This window comes from Eumetopias jubatus, unplaced genomic scaffold (assembly GCF_037043125.1).
Source record: "Eumetopias jubatus isolate StellerSeaLion01/CBP00866 unplaced genomic scaffold, mEumJub1_p1.0 scaffold_7, whole genome shotgun sequence".
NCBI lineage: Eukaryota > Metazoa > Chordata > Mammalia > Carnivora > Otariidae > Eumetopias > Eumetopias jubatus.
In genome coordinates, this window is record NW_028274813.1 from 135842886 (window position 1) to 135856608 (window position 13723).

At 41.4% G+C, this 13723-nt stretch overlaps 1 protein-coding gene across 1 annotated transcript in view; it reads right to left on the reverse strand.

Moving 5' to 3' along the window:
• ADAMTS17 (ADAM metallopeptidase with thrombospondin type 1 motif 17) overlaps positions 1 to 13723 on the reverse strand; it is a 354066-nt gene that overhangs the window by 88208 nt on the left and 252135 nt on the right. Inside the window, exon 16 of the mRNA XM_028122793.2 lies at positions 1737 to 1817. Within this exon, the coding sequence (XP_027978594.1) occupies positions 1737 to 1817 (81 nt within the window). The remainder of the gene's footprint in view (positions 1 to 1736; positions 1818 to 13723) is intronic.

Here is a 13723-nt window from a genome sequence, read left to right on the forward strand (position 1 = left end):
GGGGTGGGTAGCAAAGCCACGGAGGCTGATGAGAGCCACGTGGGTGTCAACCTAAGGGATGGGAAGGTCCTACCCTGGTAGCAGGAGACACAGTGGCCTCAAGGAGGCGGGGTGGACGGCAGAAGGGAAAGCTGCAGAGGAGGGGACAGAGCTGCCTGGGACGCCGTAGGGACCCCAGGGGCCTGCTTACTGGTGAGCCCTGGGGTGGGCACTCAGGAACAAGAACTCCTGGTCCTACTCCTGCCTCTACCTAAGGCGCGTGTGTGAGGACTAGCTCGGTGTCTGCACACGGTTCTTAGAGGATGGTGGTCTTCATTGTAAACTTGCCTACTACAGGTGTGTTTTACGTCTGTCTAATCAGACTTCGAGTTTCTTTCTTTTTTTCAAAGATTTTATTTATTTATTTGGGAGAGAGAGAGCAAGCATGAGCAGGGGGAGAGACCGAGGGAGAGGGAGAAGCAGACCCTCTGGTGAGCAGGGATCCTGACCCGGGGTTTGATCCCAGGACCCAGAGATCAGGACCTGAGCTGAAGGCAGACGCTTAACCGACTGAGCCACCCAGGTGCCCCAGACTTTGAGTTTCTCAAGTAGGGACCATTTCAAAGAAAGACTTAGATCCTTCCATATCTATGAAGGCAGGAATGTGGACAAAGATGTAATTTTTTAGAAAATCAGTGATAAAAGGTGAAATGAAAGCATTTTGTAACTTCATTTCAGCCCAAACTGCTTAATTCTTAAGTTTGAAGCCAGAGAGAGAGAGAGAAAGAAAGAAAGAGAGAGAGAGAGAGAGAGAGAGATCATGTCCTATATATTCTTGTCAATCTCAAACAGAACCTTGCCACACAGACTGAGGAGATTATAATAGGAGGAAGCCCAGAAGAAGGGTACCTGGGTAGGAGATCAGCCACCTCCAATTTGAAATCTAATCCAAGATAGGAACATAGGAAGAGGGCTGGTGGGAGGACACGGGTCAAAGCATGTCCCAACCCAGTGAACTATGAGTAGAGGCAACCGCTGGGCACCCTGCTCATCCCCATAGCAGCATACAGAACACTTAGGGCTCAACCCACACCACTCTACCCTGGTGCTCAAGTACCAGGCAGACCTTTGCAAGGGCCAATGGAGAGACTGGCCATTAAGCTTAGGATACACTCAGAGGGACTCCAGTGTCTAAGAAGGGGTTCGGTTGAATAATTCTTAGGGCTTAAAGTATGGTTCTGTTGAAGGCAATGAAGACCAATCTGGAATGGAACTCCATCCTTCCATAGAAAGACCTGTTTGTGCCTGAAGTCAATAGAGTTGGCCACTAGGAATTTGGGGTACACAGCACTTAGTGAAAACCAGTGTTCTTTTGTGCTTCCATTAGATCTAGGACTAATACTCATTTTTTCCAGCTAAGAAATCATCCACAGAGCCATCAACAGCTGGGCAATGTGCTCATGCTGTGCGGGCTAAAGCTGTTCTGGGTTCTCCCGGAGTTGCTATGGGGGACTTTTGCTACTCCGATTCCCCGCTTCCTTCCTACTGATCCCCCCTTTCCCCATCCACCTTGGGGGGTGGCTGCACTTCAGCCCAAATAGGACAGGGTCATATGGTGCACTGTGACTACTTCTATCGTTATACCTCGGATACGAGTGTAAAACCCACAGCCTGGGAGAATGATGCTGGACCACATAATCAGCCTGATCATCCAAATCTCAGAACATAAATCATGAGTCAGATTCTTTTTGTTTTACCCAGAAAACTGTGGGCAGGTTTATCCTCCACCACGCGAATCCTCCGAGCTCCCGCCGGAATGACAGCAGCTTCGATATAACCTGTGGTGGCAGAGAACAGAAAGGTGAAGTACGCCTCCACCCCCATCAGAGGCCCATGCAGAACCCCCTACCAAAATCCCCCCTCCACCCCTCCCCCAGCCACCGCCATGGTGATTTCAGAGCCTGCTGCTGGCCCGGCTCTAAAAAATCAAGTCAATTAACAAGGAGCGTTCTTCTACGGCCAGAACCTCCCGGCTGCCCAAATTCCAGAAAGCACTACTCCTGTGTGTTGAGAGTTGAATTGTCTCCCCCACTCACCCCCATTCTTATGTTGAAGTCCTAATCCCCCCTACCTCACAATGTGACCTGATTTGGAAATTGGGCCTTTGCGGATGTGATTCGCTACAATGAGATCCCACTGGAGTAGGGTGAGCACCGTATCTTATAAAAAGGGGGAATTCAGATGCAGACACACACACAGAACTCCATGGAAGCAGAAAGCAGAGATCAGGGTGATGTATCTACAAGCGAAGCCACCAGAGGCTAGGGGAGAGGCATGAAGCAGATTCTTCCTTCCAGCATTCCGAAGGAAGCAACCCTGCCCACACCTTCATCTTGGACTTGTAGCTTCCAGAGCCGGGGGACACGAACGGTCCATTGTTTATGCCACTCAGGTTGTGGTACTTGGTGACAGAAGCCCTCGCAGACTGAGACAGCCTGGAATCCTGTGGGGACAGCCCCTCCCTGGCGCACAAGGGCAGCGTGCCCCTGGCCACTCCATCTGCGGGAGGTTCCTTTGGGCTTCGCTGTACTCTGAGCTGTCCCCAAATCCATGGAATGATGGCAGAAGCTAAGCTCCGTGCCCACTGGCAAAACCACTCCTTAACACACAGTGTGCCGTTGCCTGCTTCCACTGATCTCTGGGCATTTCTGCAACTCTCCCAGTGCACGCTTTGTCTATCTCCTTGAGTATTTCCAACTAATACGGGAGGTCCTCAGAGGTCTTCCTCTGCCCATCCTCTGACCCCACATGTGCCCAGACAGTGGGGGGGGGATAATGAAGATTCAGGGAGGGTGTGACTGAGGCTGCCGGACAGGAGGTCAGCCACTGGCTGCTGCCTGGTTAACTGGGTCAATAAATGAGCCCAGCACTATGGTGAGATTTTGAAAGGCAGGCTGGTAATCATTTTGTTTTGATTTCCATTTGGGTTTTAGACAAGGGTTACATGTGTTTGCTTCAGCAATTTAGATGATGATCCCAAATTAGATTATGAATCCTTCCCCCGTGGTTCCTAAATGTGATCCTCGGAGTCAGCAGGGGAGCATTAAAAAGGAGAGCTTTCTGAGCCCAACTATGTAGAGATTATGGAAATACCTATTTGTGTGAGGTTGGTTTATTTCCTCTTTTTCTCACAGTAAAACTAGCCTTATTTTTATTATAAAAATAGTACATGATAATTCAAACCACAGAAGGGGAAAAAAACCAAGATGAATCTGTACCACGTTGCACTACAGAAATTATCCCTAAAAAAACAAAATTTTGGAGACTAGCCTTTTCAGCAACTATTAATGCATATAAAAATACATACACCATTTTACATGAATAGGTTATTGTATGGAGTTTTAAAAGAGCAGGGACAACTTTAAAATAATTAGAGTTTTGCCAGGCAGTATGTGCCCAAGGTACAAAATTCAAGTTACAAAAGGTTATAGTAGAAAGGATGTGTCTCTAATAAGATATATCCTGTACTTAGATACCTTTCTAACACTCTTATTATTTATAATAATTTGTATATTTTGGCTGGGTTCCTATAAAGCTAATTGAAACATCTCATATGACGGTTTTGTTTCTTCCTTTCTAATCGTTATGGCTTTGATTTCTTCTCCTTCACCATTCTGGCTGGAACTTACAAAACCTTGTTGTATGCAATGAGAGATTGTGGCATCCTTGCCGTATTCATGATGTTCCCAGGAATGCCTCCAAAGTTTTCCCACTGAAAATGAAGTCTGCTGTTGTAAGGTGATGGGTATCAAAGATCAAGTTAAGGAAGTTCCCTTTTATCCTAGTTAAGAGCTTTTGTTACAAAGTGATATTGAAGTTAATGAAGTGTTTTGCATCTACTGAGAACATATTGTTTTTTGTTTTTTGTTTTTTCCAAATAACCCAAAGATCTCAGGGCATTTGAACTGTAATCACACTGGTCCTGGTTAACATGGCGGGTGGGTCAGTATCTTAGCTTTTCTTTGTCTTTCCTTCACCTTTCCCTTACATTTTAGTTAACTGTTATTTCTGTTTTATTCTGATGCTTTTCTGTAAACCTTGAATTGTATTTGCATTTTTATGATATAGTTTGTCAGCTGATAAGTGAAATATTTTAATCCCTGGATATTAAAAGATAGGAAATCAGCATAATTACACTGTGCTTTACTTTCTTACATCTTACTTTCAACTTTTATTGTCTGAATCCTACATTGTATTTGTTTATAACATTTATCTTTTGCTAAGATAAGTCCTGCAGTCGGTTTTAGTCTTAGTCCTAAAAATTAAAAAATCAATTCATTATGTGTCCCTCTGCCAGTTTCTTCAACAAATTCTTACTTGCTTCAAGTTTGTGCTCTTTGAGATGGGTTTGTGAGATAGTTATATTTTCTGAAATGTAATATAGTAAAAAAGTAATTGTTTGATGTTCTTATACTGGAATGTCAGTTTGACAGCTATAAAATTCTTGGCTCACACTTTCTTTCTCTGAGCCCACTGCTATGAGTTGTTCCATTGAATGTTAGTGAGGAGAAGACTGAGGCCAATCTGATGTTTTTATTAGGTTACCTAAAATTTGGATTGAATGCTTACAAGAAAAAATCTGATAACTATTAGGCTAGTCATAGTTTAGTAGAATTTTTTCCTGGGACATGAGGCTATATTATTATTATACTTATATATTTTTCTGATCAAATTTGGTTTTCTTTTTCGGGGACACCAAATTATGCTTGATTTTCTTTTTCTGCCATTGTGTTCATTTGATCTCTTACCCTTTTGATTCTTTGTTCATTTCCATTTTGCTCTGCTCATTTTTCTCGGTCCTGTCCTCCATGCTTCTTCTTGTGTTCTCAGCAATGTTACTTTCCTTTGCTTCCATGTGGACTTGGTTTCTGTGATGGATCCATGTTCTTCTTTGACATCTTTCCTTAGCTCTGCCAAGTCATGTTTCATCTCTCTCTGTTGCTTCACTGTATCTTCATTGAGGTCTCATGTCTTAGCTATGAGTTCTTGTTTTATTGAGGCTATTGTTTAATCAGTTTCTGGAATTTATGGCAGTAACATTTGGTCACAATTTTCATCTTCTCTTTGGCAACATTTTGCTGGTTTTTTTTTCCATTCACTTGTATTCTCATCTTTTATCCCTTTCCTATTGCAGTGATGGATCCTGTTCTGATCTTTCTAAATTACTAGTTTTTAAGTGACATGAGTTCTAATTATACCAGCTGCTTGCAGTAGGCTTGTGCAATAGGGAAGAATAGCATAGTGTCATAGGCTAGCAGGACTTTTAATTGTTAGGACAGAGGTTTATGTGTATCAGTGAATTGATATTTATTTTTGTAAAAAATTATGTATTTTAAATTTATACAAATATGCATATATATTTGCTCATAAGAATTTTATAATAAAGGTAACTCTCAAATCTTCTTAATCCCACTCCCCTCCCTATGGGAACTGCCACTATCAGTCTGGTGTATTTTCATTCAGATGTTTTACCATTATACACATATATCCATGAAAATTAAAGATATTTATATTTATATTTTACATAAGCATTAGGAGTAACATTATGACTGAATATTGTACTATATTATACTTTTTTTAACACGATATATCTTTGAGATCTATCCATGCGTGTGTAGCTCTACTTAATTTTTCATTTAAATAAATTGTATTTTACAAAATTACTCACCTACTGATATACATTTAGGTTGTTTCAAATTTGTTACTGTTAGAAACAATGCCATCTTGCATATGAATATGCACTCAAAATTAACAAAATAGTAGCAACCTAATCCAGCAACATATAAGGGCACCTGGGTGGCTCAATCGTTAAGCATCTGCCTTCGGCTCGGTCATGATCCCGGGGTCCTGGGATCGAGCCCCGCATCGGGCTCCTGCTCGGCGGGAAGCCGGCTTCTCCCTCTCCCACTCCCCCTGCTTGTGTTCCCTCTCTCGCTGTGTCTCCCTCTGTCAAATAAATAAAAAATCTTTAAAAAAAAAACCCAGCAACATATAAAAAGGATTATATACCATGATCAAATAAGATTCATCCCAGGAATTGAAGGTTAGTTTAACATGTAAAAACAAATCAGTGTAATCTATATAAAAAACAAACCCACAAAATCATGAAAGTATTCATAATAGATTCAGAGAAAGTATTCATAATAGTAATCAGAGAAAGTATTTGATAGAATTTAACACCCTTTCATGATAAGAACACTCAAGAAAATAAGAATACAAGGGAACTTCCTCAACTTGATAAACAGCACTTATAAGACACCCACAGCTAACATCAGACCTAATGGTGAAATACTTTAATGCTTTCCCCCCCCCAAATCAGGAAGAAGACAAGGATGTCCACTCTTGGTACTTCTATTTAGCATTGTACTGGCAGTTCTCTCCACATTGATCAGGCAAGAAAGATTTTTAAAAGGCATCTAAACTAGAAAGGAAGAAGTAAAAACATCTCTATTTGCAGATGTCAAGATCTTATATATAGAAAAATTCTAAGGAATACACTAAAATATTAAAATAGGTTCAGCAAGGTTGTAAGACATGAGATCAATATACAAAACTCAACTGCTTTTCTAGGCATTAGGGTTGAATAGTTCAAAATGAAATTAAGAAAACAATTTGAATTAAGTAGCATCAAAAAGAATACTTACAAATAACCTTCACAAAAGATGTGCAAGATTTCTACGCCAAAAACTACAAAATGCTGTTGAAAGATATTAAAGAAGATCTAAATAAATGGAAAGACATTCCATGTTCATGGATGAAAAGTTTTAATGTTAAAGTGGGAATATTTCACAAACTGACTTACAGCTTTGACATGGTCTATCTTAAAACTCCAGCTTTTCATTTTTGTTTTTTGCCAAAAAAATGACAAGCTGATCCTGAAATTCATATGGAAATGCAAGGGACCCAGAATAAACAAAACAATATTTAAAAGGAACAAAGTTGGAAAACTGACACTCATTTTAAAGTTTTCTAGCCAGCTATAATAATGAGGACAATGTGGCCCTGGCATAAAGACAGACCTCTTTTTAAAGATTTTATTTATGTATTTATTTGAGTGAGAGAGAAAGAGAGAGAGGGCAGGAGCAGAGGGAGAGGGACAAGCAGACTTCATGATAAGTGTGGAGCCCGAGGCAGGGCTCAATCTCATGACCCCGAGATCATGACCTAAGCTGAAATCAAGAGTTGGATATTCAACTGACTGAGCCACCCACCCACCCACCCCAACACAGACATGTTTATTAGTGGAATATAATTGTGAATCTATAAATTAATCCTTTATTGACTTCTTAAAAGCAAAGGCGCCAAGAATATTAAATGGGGAAAGAATGGTCTTTTCAACAGCATTGGGATAATTGGATATCCACATACAAAGGAATGAAGGTGGACTCCTATCTCAAACCATACCAAAAAACCTATCCTAAAATGGGTCATAGACCTAAATCTAAGAGCTAAAACTATGAAATTCTTGAAGAAAACATAGGAGTAAAATTTTTACAACCTTGGATTAGGTTTCTTAGATATGACAACAAAAGCACAAGCAACAAGAGAAAAAAAAAGTAGGTTACATCGAAATTTAAAACTCTGTGCTTCCAAGGACACCATCAAGAAAGTGAAAAGCATTTTGATAAAGAAACTATCTAGGATATAGAAAGAAAGCTTATAATTCAATAATAAAGTGACAAATAATCCAATTTAAAAATAGGCAAAGGATTTTAATAGACATTTCTCCAAAGAAGATATATGAATGGCCAGTAGGCACATGGAAAGATGCTCAAAATCATTAGTCATTAGGGAAATGCAAATCAAAACCACCATCAGAAACTACTTCACACCCACTATGATGCCTATAACCAAACAATAGACAAGAAGAAGTCCTGTAGAGAATGTGGAGCAAATGGAACCCTCATTCATTATTAGCAAGAATGTAAAATGGTACAGGCACTTTGGAGAAGAGTTTGGCAGTTCCCCCTAAAATTAAACAGAATGACCATATGACCGACCAATTCCATTCCCAGGTATATAGTCAAGAAGAATGCAAACACATGTCCACGCAAAAACTTACATACAAATGTTCACATCAGCATTATTCATAATAGGTGTAAGAAAAAAAGTGGAAACAACTCAAAGACCCATCAAATGATGAATGTATTTTTTTAAATGTGGTATAAGCATACAATGGAATATTATTCAGCAATAAAAGGAATGAAGCCACTGATACATGCCACAATATGGAGGGACCTTGAAAATATTATGCTAAAGAAGCCAGTCACAAAGGACCACATATTGCACGTGCCATTTATATGAAATGTTCAGAACAGAGAAACGGACCTAGAGAGTGGATGCTGAGCGCTGAGGTAGGTAGGAGGGAGATGGGGAATGACTGCGGATGAGTGTGGGATTTCTTTTTAGGATGACTGTGGTGATGGTTGTGCAACTATGTACATGTACTAAGTGCCCACTGAATTGCACATTTTAAAGGGGTGAATTTTATGGTATGTGGACTTTATTTCAATTAAGATGTTTTTTAAAAAAGAAATAATAACTGCAATGAACAGCTTTGCACGTCTCATTGTGCATATATACCATGTCCTACCCAATCAGCTGTGAGAATTGCTGGGTCAAATATACATGAGCTGAAATGTTACAAGGATAGCTCAATTGCCCTCCATAACAGCTTGACTAATATAGAAATCAACCAACCCTATATGAAGTTGTCTGTTCATTCTAAATACTTGAAATTAGCAATCTTCTTAACATTTGCTAACCCACTAGGTGAAAAAAATATTATTTGGGAGATTTAATTTGCATTTCTCTATCAGTGCGGCTTGGCATCTTATTACATACTGATTGGCCATTTGCAGTTCCTTTTCAGTTAACTGCCTTGTTGAGAAGCACTGCCCATTTTTCTACTGGCTTTTTGTTTTTATTTAATTGATCAGCAGGAATTTTAAAAGGATATCTTAGTACCCATTAACATATATTTAATGTGTTTTGAACTCAAACGCTTTACTTACTAGACTTATTGCAAACATTTTTTTCTGTCATTTGTCGTTTCTTTATTTATGGTGCCCTTTACCACATGTTTTATTTTGAAGGTCATACTTTTGAGATCTTTTTGTTTTCTGATGGCTTCTTCTCATTCTGTACTAGTTTTATGGATACAGTCGCATCTCAGATCTTTTTAAGAACAGTTGGTAGAGATTTTGTGCTTCTATTACTTGAGTGATCTTGTTTTTCCTGTGGGTCATCTTTTCAGGTTCCCTGGGTCTCGCCCATTTGTGTTGCAGACTCTTTCAAGAAGGATGCCGGGGGGGGGGGGGGCTGTCTCTGTGAATCTGGGCGGGGTTTGCTGACCATCAGGACTCGCTTTCAGCTGGGGTCAGGGAGCCGTTGTTGGGTGCTGACAACCGGAACAGCGAAATGTTTGCTCCATGTGCTGTGTCGTGGTGCTGGCCACCAACTATCTCCAGGTCCCTCTCCAGAAATGATAGGGATGCATTTCCCTGCCCTCTTAAACTGTGTGACCATGTGACCTACTCTGATTCTTAAAATGTGAGTGAAAGTGATGTGCACGTAGGAGCTTTAAGAGCATCAGGACCTGATTTGCTGTGTTCTATTTTTCCTGCCAAGGTGATCATGGCAGCATCTGAACAATAAAATCTGTCAGCCCAGGTCCATGAGTGGCTCAAATATGCAGACCCTCCTACCACCCATATTGGACATGCAGCATGAGCAAGAAATAAACTTTTGTGTTAAGCCACTGAGATTTGGCGGGGCGGGGGGGGGGGTTATTGTGTCTTGTTTATTGCAGCAAATCCAAGTCTATTTATTCGTATTCATGTACATGTGAGATGTCCTTGTTCCCCTTAAACCTCTTAATAGGTTCCTTTTCTTTCCTTTTTTTTTGTTCTTTTTTAAAGTAGGCTCCATGCTCAGTAGGGCCCAACGTGGGGCTTGAACTCACAACTGGAGATCTGAGCCGAGAGATCAAGAGTCAGACACTCAACCGACTGAGCCACCCAGGCGCCCCTTAATAAGTTCCTTTTCATTCATTTTAAGGTGAGCTTGGGAAGAGAGGAAGCGCTTGTTTTTCAAGCAGCCATCTTGGATGGAAAATTTGGCAGCATCTGTCAGTCTTGACAGCAAATGCCTGGGTGTTGTTACTATAGATCCAGCTCCAGAAATTTTACAAATTCCTGTTCTACTTGACCTAGGGAGACTCCACAGATGTGAACACAGTTCTGTCTGAGGGCTGAGGGCAGTTATCTCACTTCGTGTGCTCTGATCCTGATTCCCAGGCAGGATGACTTTAACCAATTGGGGTGTGGTCCTCCAGTGTGATTCCTTCCAGACCCTTCCCATTGCCACGGGGAATGGGAACACTGGCTCACCCCAACAGCCTGCCTGTGGTCCCTGCTCTGCTCAGTCCTCACAGGGGGAGGCAAGGGGTTCTGATTAAAAACAGTTTTTGCTCTCGCAATGCTTTTCTACTTAAAATGTCTGGCCACCAAAAACAAAACAAAACAAACAGAACAGAACAAAACAACGACAACAGAACACATCTTTTAAGATTACAGCAGTGGACTGTGTACCACAAATTTCTCTTCGAGAAGTTCATTCCTTCTGGGGGAGTTTGAAGAATTACTGGATTCTAGGCATATAAGACAGTGAAGTGTCAAAAACAGAGACAAAACTGTTCAGGGTCAACATGATGGAAACCTTTTTGGGGAGGAGTCTCTATTTCAACCACAAAACTGACCTGGGTACAGGACCTGCTTGGGGAGCTGGCTCTTCTCGGGAAAAAAGCCGCTGTTATGTGGAATCTTCCTATTCTGTGACTAATAAACCTTGGTGTTAGCATTACTAGGCTGCTAAAATCGGAGGCAATAGATGCATCCACCAAGATCCAGATTAGTTCATTTTCCACATTCCACAGGAAGGTAGTGCATTTGCAACAAATACATGATCACCACACCTATGTTTAAACTTCACTTTGGCACAAGTAGTAACACTGAAAAGGTACCTGGTGTTCTCTCCTCTTTCAACTATGCTGGGGGCAGAGCAGATGAGTAGTGAAAAGCTCAGGGTAGACACACAATCAGGTGAGGCTCATCCTCAGGTGACCTCTGAGTAATAGGGCAGGGGAGTCACTGCCATGCATGGGTTCTGCTAACCTTTCTAAGATTTGCAGAGAACTAATGAAAAAGAAAATTCCTGAAATAAAAGGCAGGTGTTCAGTCCACAAACCAAGGAAATCACCTCTACTTCATTGTCCTTTTTCCCTTCTTTTGACCCACAGCTCAAAGCCCAGGCTGAAGTTGGTGTAGAGAGGGGCCAGCAATAGCAAGAGGCCCATCACCAAGTCCCAAAGCACCTTGTCATCCCTCATACCAGATGGCCCCCCAGGCAGATGCCAGGTACCACATGTTGACTGGGCATGAAAAATAAGTAATGGAGGGGTGGACTCTAAGAATTCACAAGATAAAGTCACAATTTAGGTAGGGTAGGCAAGACTTTATCTTCAGAATAATTTTCCATTCTAGTCTCTGCCATCAAACAGGAGAAATCCAGTTAGAGGGACACGATTTGGTGTCATGAGGAAGCCATGGTTAACATTCAAAGCCTTTGCCATCCTCCTAGGAGAACATGCCATTTTTACCATCAGGACAAGTGGTCAGAAGGAACTTCAGTGCGATGTTGACCTGAAACCTATCTCAAATCTTCTGAATAGTTAGTATCACCGGGCTATGAACACACTCCCCTGCAAAATACTTTTTGTCTGAATTCCCCAAGTAGACTTGCTTTTAGATGATGTGGTCACACTTTCCCCTTGTGTTTTAGGAGCGTTAACTTTCTTCGGAAGAAAACCATTGTGCTGGTAAGGTACCGTGACAGAATGCATGTCAAACTCTGGCTATGTAGCCTGGAACTCTTTCACAAGGTTGAATCAAACATGTAAAAACCCAAACAAACAAACAAACAAAAGTTCCATTTTTTGTGTGTGTGTATGATTGTCTTATAAAATGCTTGGAGAGGCTTTCATCTAAGTTTATAGTTTCCCCCACTTTTTTTTTTTTTTAAACAAAAGTTGTTTATGAGAATACTACTATTTTTATGTTTACCCCTAAGGGTTGTTCTGGGTCTCAGTGGAAAGACCTCATTGTTTGGGAAGGCCGTGGGGCCAGACTAATATCCTTCCTTGTTTAGTTCCCCCGAACGTGAGGTCAGTGTAGGTGGGCCAAAGCAAGGCCGTGACCTTATCTCCAGTATGAAGACCAGGAGGGTGTGATGCCCCTGCCCTGTGAGAAGTCCAAGTCTTTGATACGGACACTTCCCTATGGAAGAACGGGCCACCTGCGGCAAATTCTCTGGCATGTCGTATCATTTCCTGCCCAAGAGCCAGGTGTGGCCGAGGAGAATGAAGATGTATCCCTTGGCATATTGACACAGGTTTCTGTCTGGTCTCCGATCTCATAGCTCTTTACCTTTTATAGCTTTAAAATTAGTTTTGTTCTACGGTTTTTTTCTTTCTGGCAATCAGTCTTAAACATCAATTATATAGAAGTGACAAATGGCCTTTGTGTTTATCCATGGCTTCATGCATGACCCATTCCCATTCACTCTGCTCAGAAAACATTCAGGCACGGAAATGAGGAAAGAATCCCACACCAGACACGTCACCTCAAGTACCACACAAGATACACAAACATCTTACATGAGAAACACTTGGGAACAGCCTTTGCCATCACACATGTGGACACCTTCGTACAAAGATTATTCTTGACTGAGGAAAAGAAATATACAGTCATTGGTTTCCATGCACATTTCAGGAACAGATACCGTAGTTCTTAATCATGGTGGTGAGAAGAGTCATTGTTTGTCATCGTGTAAGTTTCCCCCCAGCACCTCCATATCCCACACCTAGAGAACAGAACGTGGCACGTGAGAGAGTTTCTAAAAGTAATTATTGAATAAATATTTGACTTCTGGATCCATCCACACTCAAAAGGGATAGATCACGTCACCTTCCCTTTTAAGAATTCATTGTTCGAGAAGGTTCTCTTCGAGAATTAAGTGCAAAGAGATTCAGATTCAGAGATTCTATCCCATGGGGCGCCATGGATAGAACCATCTGTGGTGACTTCAGGGGGTACTAGTCACCTTTGCAGCACTGAGGAGGAGCACGGAATAAAGACAATGACACTTGAATGAATGAAGTTGGAGGCATCATTCCAAGAACTTTAAAATACTAAATTAAAAAACTCAGCTGTTTGAACTCAAACAAAGGCTTGAGCATGTTCAAGCCCATCCATCAGAGACATAATACAATAGCCATTCGAGTAGATTCTTTCCGCAGTTGAGTTGCTGAGGACCTCGGTTATTCAAAGTCGGGAATCGAGAGGCCAGGGTGTAATAAACAGTAATAAACACTCAGAATGCCATATCCCCACTCGATGTTTCTGACCTCTCAAGGACACAAGAGGGGGACATCCTGGGGGATGTGGACGCTGGCCCTGTGTGGGTCTGCTCTGGAGTCTCAGCTCAAGCACTTTGGTGAAAAAATCCAGATGAGGTCAGGCAAGGGTCAGGACTTTATATAATTGGGCAAAAATCCTGAATTTGATTACCTGTTATCTTTCTGGTGTGGCATTTCTTTCTGATATTCACCCTTAAGGGTGATAAG